Genomic DNA, 6,773 nt, shown 5'->3' on the forward strand with positions numbered 1-6,773 from the left:
TCTTACAGTTTTCGAAACTGAAACCTCCGAATCGAGGCTGACATACACACATTGTCACCATGACCCAAACTCTTATTTCCCGGAAATGGCCCGGCGCTAGAGCTCAGTGGAACGCACTTTCCCTCTGTAATAAGCATAAACATGTCTGAAAGCAATTTCTTTAGTCTAGTCCATTTATTTCTAATGGTGAACCGAATTGTATACACTCACTGGCCATTTTAATTGGAACACGTGTATGCACATGTGCAGTGCGCAATCGTTACATTCTTACAGCACGATGACGTAGTGGTGAGCACCTCTATATGATGCAGTAGACACAACAAAAACAATTTTGACCTTTTTGGTGACCTTGACTGGATGACCCTCAAAATGTTGGAGGTTCTATTTCAGACCAATGCCCATCTATCCTGGAAGTTTCATGAAGATTGGTCCAGCCATTTTCCTATAATATCGTTAACAAAAAAACAAAGAAACCCCACCGAACACAATACCTCGCCTCCTGGTGGACTCCGTCCCGGGCGAGGTAATAATGTGCATGAAATCGCTCGCTTTGTGCAGTCAAGCAGACAGAGGAAGTCCATGTGCGCATGCGCAGGTTCACCTTCTTCTTTTGGGTTTTACGGCAGCTGGCATCCACAGTGTTGCATTACTGCCATCTACAGGTTTACCTTGACCGTGCACTGACTGTTCCATCATTCTGTCGCTAAACGAACAGCTGATCACACCGAGGTGCTCGCTGACCGCCGATATTTATTAGTTTGGTCCTGCGTTTCCTTTCTTTCGCAACATAACACCTTTTCTTCTTGCTTTCCGTTACTGTAGTCAGTCTTTCACATTTCATTCGCACACTCACGTCCTGTATTTTTCTCTCCTGTTTCAAATTTGTATCCTACAATGCTTTGCACGAATGGGGAAAGCCCACCACGTGATGCATGATGTGGTATCTTGTATTGGGTAACGGTAAAGCAGGAAAAAATAGAGAATTTAGGGCCACATGGCCCTAAATATATTAACTGTTCTAGTAAAAATAAAAAAAACTAATAAAATTGGAAGTCTGTGATTCGAATTCAGTAGCTTTTGGTCCACTAAACAAAAATAATTAGGTGTTAGGGAAAATTATTTTTATGACCTAAACTTGAAAAATCTGAAAGGCAGTCTACCTTTAAATCGAGCATGCTGAATATCGCCCAATTAGTTTTGCTGCTTTGCGCATGGTGTGTTCAAACGCAGGATGTTATGGCACCCAACGTGACTATTCTTCATGAAATTGGAAAAATGAAGAACCTGGAACAAAGACTGAGTATGACGGAGGACATGGTGCAGAGACAAAACAGCTTGGTGATTGAGCTAATCTCAAAACTGGAGGAGCTGAGGAGTGAAAATGGAGGTACAGGTCTTATTCTTTTGCTATGTTAATTTAGATCAAACAAGTATGCTGGAATTAATTACATTATTTTATAATGCAATTATAAAATTACATTTTGAATTTGATGTCAGCAACATGCTTCAGAAAAGTTGGGACGGGGCAACAAAAGACTGAAAATGTTGTGTAATGCTTAAAAAAAACTAATTTGTTTAATTGGCAACAGGTCAGTAACATGATAGGGTATAAAAAGAGCATCCCAGAAAGGCGGAGTCTCTCAGAAGTAAAGATGGGGAGGGGTTCACTGCTCTGTGAAAGACTGCGTGGGCAAACAGTGCAACAATTTAAGAATAACATTCCTCAATGTAAAATTGCAAACAATTTGGGGATCACATCATCTATGGTACATAATATCATTAAAAGATTCAGAGAATCTGGAGAAATCTCTGCATGCAAGAGACAAGGCTGGAAACTGACACTGGATGCCTGTGATCTTCAGGCCCTCAGATGACACTGCATTAAAAGCAGACACATGTCTTTCGTAGAAATCACTGTATGGGCTCAGGAACACTTCAGAAAACCATCGTCTATGAAAAACAGTTCATTACTGCATCCACAAATGCAAGTTAAAACCAGATATAAACAATATTCAGAGCTCTTTTATGATGGACTGAGGCAAAGTAGAAAATTGTCCCGAGGTCTGATGAATCAAAAGTAGAAATTCTTTTTAGAAATCATGGACACCACGTCCTCCAGGCTAAAGAGTAGAGCGACCATCTGGCTTGTTATCAGTGCACAGTTCTAAAGCCAGCATCTGTGATGGTATGAGGGTGCATTAGTCCACATGACATGGGAAGCTTGTACATCTGGGAAGGCATCATTAATGCTGAATGATATATACATGTTTCAGAGCAATATGCTGCCATCCAGACAAAATCTTTTTCAAGGAAGGCCTTCCTTCTTTCAGCAAGACAATGCCAAACCGCTTTCTACACATATTGAAACTGCATGGCTCCGTAGTAAAAGAGTCCGGGTGCTAAACTGGCCTGCTTGCAGTCCAGATCTGTCTCACATTTAAAAGATTTGATGCATTAAGAAGCGCAAAATACAACAAAGGCGACCCCAAACTGTTGAGCAACTGAGCAATTTCAGGCAAGAATGGGACAACATTTCTCTTTCAAAACTACAACAAGTGGTCTCCTCATTTCCCAAATGTTTACAGAGGGTTGTTAAAAGTAGAGGTGATGCAACACAGTGGTAAACATGCCCCTGTCCCAACTTTTCTGAAACGTGTTGCCTACATCAAATTCAAAATAAGTAGATATTTTTCAAAAAACAATAAAATTTCTCAGGTTCAACATTTGATATGTTGTCTTTGTACTATTTTCAATGAACTATAGGGTTTCCATGATTTGCAAATTATTGTCTTCTTCTTTTTATTTACAGTTTACCCAGCATCCCAACTCTTTGGAATTGGGTTTGTCAATACTTTGTTGGAACAAATCTGTTGTGTTTTTATAGTCAGGAAGGTCACCTTTTCAGCATCGCTTTTAGCTTCTGGAAAGGGACATACCGGAACTTATGTTTCTGTGTCATCCCCATTAATCTACAAAAAAGTTTTCACTAACATTGAAAATGGCTATAACTCAGATACAGGTAAATACAGTGGTGCTTGAAAGTTTGTGAACCCTTTAGAATTTTCTATATTTCTGCATAAATATGACCTAAAACATCATCAGATTTTCACACAAGTCCTAAAAGTAGATAAAGAGAACCCAGTTAAACAAACGAGACACAAATTTTATACTTGGTCATTTATTTATTGAGGAAAATGATCCAATATTACATATCTGTGAGTGGCAAAAGTATGTGAACCTTTGCTTTCAGTATCTGGTGTGACCCCCTTGTGCAGCAATAACTGCAGCTAAACGTTTCCGGTAACTGTTGATCAGTCCTGCACACCGGCTTGGAGGAATTTTAGCCCATTCCTCCGTACAGAACAGCTTCAACTCTGGGAAGTTGGTGGGTTTCCTCACTTGAACTGCTCGCTTCAGGTTCTTCCACAACATTTCGACTGGATTAAGGTCAGGACTTTGACTTGGCCATTCCAAAACATTAACTTTATTCTTCTTTAACCATTCTTTGGTAGAATGACTTGTGTGCTTAGGGTCGTTGTCTTGCTGCATGACCCACCTTCTCTTGAGATTCAGTTCATGGACAGATGCCCTGACATTTTCCTTTAGAATTCGCTGGTATAATTCAGAATTAATTGCTCCATCAATGACGGCAAGCCATCCTGGCCCAGATGCAGCAAAACAGGCCCAAACCATGATACTACCACCACCATGTTTCACAGATGGGATAAGGTTCTTATGCTGGAGTGCAGTGTTTTCCTTTCTCCAAACACAATGCTTCTCATTTAAACTAGAAAGTTCTATTTTGGTCTCATCCATCCACAAAACATTATTCCAATAACCTTCTGGCTTGTCCACATGATCTTTGGCAAACTGCAGATGAGAAGCACTGTTCTTTTTGGAGAGCAGTGGCTTTATCCTTACAACTCTGCCATTCACACCATTGTTGTTCAGTGTTCTCCTGATGGTGGACTCATGAACATTAATATTAGCCAATGTGAGAGAGGCCTTCAGTTGCTTAGAAGTTACCTTGGGGTCCTTTGTGACCTCGCCAACTATTACACGCCTTGCTCTTGGAGTGATCTTTGTTGGTCGACCACTCCTAGGGAGGGTAAAAATGGTCTTGAATTTCCTCCATTTGTACACAATCTGTCTGACTGTGGCTTGATGGAGTCCAAACTCTTTAGAGATGGTTCTGTAACCTTTTCCAGCCTGATAAGCATCAACAATAATTTTTTTGAGCTCCTCAGAAATCTCCTTTGTTCGTGCCATGATACACTTCCACAAACATGTGTTGTGAAGATCAGACTTTGATAGATCCCTGTTCTTTAAATAAAACAGGGTGCCCACTCACACCTGATTTCAATCAATGGGATGACAAACACCTGACTCTAATTTTACCTTCAAATTAACTGCTAATCCTAGAGGTTCACATACTTTTGCCACTCACAGATATGTAATATTGGATCATTTTCCTCAATAAATAAATGACCAAATATAATATTTTTGTCTCATTTGTTTAACTGGGTTCTCTTTATCTACTTTTAGGACTTGTGTGAAAATCTGATGATGTTTTAGGTCATATTTATGCAGAAATGTAGAAAATTCTAAAGGGTTCACAAACTTTCAAGCAGCACTGTATGTACTAAAGAATCATAGATAGATAGATAGATAGATAGATAGATAGATAGATAGATAGATAGATAGATATTACTTTTAATATTTTTAAGTGATTCATTTGTTACTGGCATAGTTTTTTCGACAAATGATTCTTGGCACAAACTTCATTTTAAGTTTAAGAATATTCTGGGGTTTTTTTTTTCACAGACTCTTTCTTCAAATTTCCAAAACTGTCCTTCTTCCATATTTCAGGGATTTTCACAGCACCGGTGAAAGGAGTTTACTATTTCCGGTTCTATGCTCACTGTCACGTCGGCACCAAAATGGCCGTCAGTCCGTATAAAAACGGAAGTCTTCATTGTTTGGTGTTTTCCTACGAGCCCGTCACTAATGGCAATAGGATTTTGTTAACTCTAGAAAAAGGAGATCAGATATACACAGAGCTTTGGGATAAGACTTGGGTTTTTGATGGTCCATGAGGCTACACCAGTTTTGGAGGATTTTTACTTTTCCCTCTGTGAAATTGTGGCCTGTGATGCTCTGCTAATGGGCAGTGATTGGGATGCCGTATGTAGGAATTTCATTCGGAGTGTTGTGCAATACAAAAACGCCTTCATAACCAACAGTTAAGCAAATCAGATGTAATAGTGAGTGAAACGAGATAGATTTTTACACTGATGTTTGTTTATTGGGTTTTTATGAAAAAAATTGTGGCATGTGATGGGGGGAAAGTGCAAAGGCAAAACTAGAGTTTATTAATAAAGCTAAAGAAAAATGTTCATAAAACTTAAAGTCCAGTAGCCAGTAAGGAGAAGACTAGAATGAGTCACTGTGGATATAAAAAATGTTTGTGTACTATATCTGTGCATTAACATACAGACACAATTAGACATTAAATTGTTGGTCGTAAATAATAGAATATCTCATCTCATCTCATTATCTCTAGCCGCTTTATCCTGTTCTACAGGGTCGCAGGCAAGCTGGAGCCTATCCCAGCTGACTACGGGCGAAAGGCGGGGTACACCCTGGACAAGTCGCCAGGTCATCACAGGCCCAAAACACAGACAACCATTCACACTCACATTCACACCTACGGTCAATTTAGAGTCACCAGTTAACCTAACCTGCATGTCTTTGGACTGTGGGGGAAACCAGCGCACCCAGAGGAAACCCACGCGGACACGGGGAGAACATGCAAACTCCGCACAGAAAGGCCCTCGCCGGCCATGGGGCTCGAACCCAGACCTTCTTGCTGTGAGGCGACAGTGCTACCCCATGCCGCCCATAGAAGATTATAAATATGCAAATACCCAAAGCCACGAGTCGAAAATTTACAAAGTGAAATGATTTTATTTCCATCTGTTTTTTCTGCTTCCACCATTTGCAGAACTGCCGACTCATCATGGCGGATAGTTTTCACACCACAATTTGCATGCTACAATTTCATAGCTTTGAAAAGCTTAAAGTGTGCCTTACCAAGCTAGCTATTTGTTTTCAACATGTAATGCTAGCCTGCTGGAGCTATTAATACCATTAACTAGCTAGCATACAGTTTACATTTCGTTAACATTTTTCAATGACAGTATTTTGTTGTAATCCTAGCTTGCTTATTTAATAGTAAGGAAAAGACAGCTAGCTAACTTTAGTGACTTTTTTTTTAAAAAAAAACAACAATTAAGCTGCTGTAAATATTCACGCCTGCAGTGAAAAGCTTCAGGCGTATGCAACAGAAAGGTTTTGATTGCATCATTTTACTGAGAATGAGTGAGAGCTCCAGCTCCTTGGCCATACCCAAACCCTTTTGGTCTAAAACTTTTAGCATAACAACCTGTGTGGAACACGAAATTATGGCATTAACACACACACACCATATTTTCTGGATGACAGATTGTAATAAATACAGAAATGCTACATACATGCTATTATTTTTAATTAGTTTTATGATAAATCCTATTTATTACAGGATTTACGGTAGGCAGTTTATTCTAGCAGTTACGGTATTTTCTATATTTGTTAGTGGTTCTTCCCCCCCCCATAGGCAGACTACTTCAGCAGTTAAGGTCATTTCTCTCATCTGGGTTTTTCTAAGAATGTACACTGCCATTAACTTGATGTTGACTTAAAATAGAAGAGTCTGTAAGCTCCAGAAATTAGCT

At 39.6% G+C, this 6,773-nt stretch overlaps 1 protein-coding gene across 1 annotated transcript; it reads left to right on the forward strand.

Annotated features, from left to right (window-relative positions):
- The first annotated feature begins 1,236 nt into the window (after window positions 1-1,236).
- On the forward strand, window positions 1,237-5,096 carry LOC132866653 (collagen alpha-1(X) chain-like). Its single transcript, XM_060899439.1, has 3 exons — window positions 1,237-1,387; window positions 2,885-3,019; window positions 4,870-5,096. The coding sequence occupies exons 1-3, from the start codon at window positions 1,237-1,239 to the stop codon at window positions 5,094-5,096; spliced, it is 513 nt and encodes a 170-aa protein (XP_060755422.1).
- Window positions 5,097-6,773: the final 1,677 nt, after the last annotated feature.

This window comes from Neoarius graeffei, chromosome 18 (assembly GCF_027579695.1).
Source record: "Neoarius graeffei isolate fNeoGra1 chromosome 18, fNeoGra1.pri, whole genome shotgun sequence".
Lineage (NCBI taxonomy): Eukaryota > Metazoa > Chordata > Actinopteri > Siluriformes > Ariidae > Neoarius > Neoarius graeffei.

What these genes read in the sequence shown, in the direction of transcription:
- LOC132866653 (XM_060899439.1), top strand. Translation starts at nt 1,237, where the DNA reads ATGGCACCCAACGTGACTATTCTTCATGAAATTGGAAAAATGAAGAAC. An exon ending in GCTGAGGAGTGAAAATGGAG is followed by an intron (nt 1,388 to 2,884) that starts GTACAGGTCTTA and finishes GTGTTTTTATAG; the next exon opens with TCAGGAAGGTCACCTTTTCA. An exon ending in TGGCTATAACTCAGATACAG is followed by an intron (nt 3,020 to 4,869) that starts GTAAATACAGTG and finishes TCCATATTTCAG; the next exon opens with GGATTTTCACAGCACCGGTG.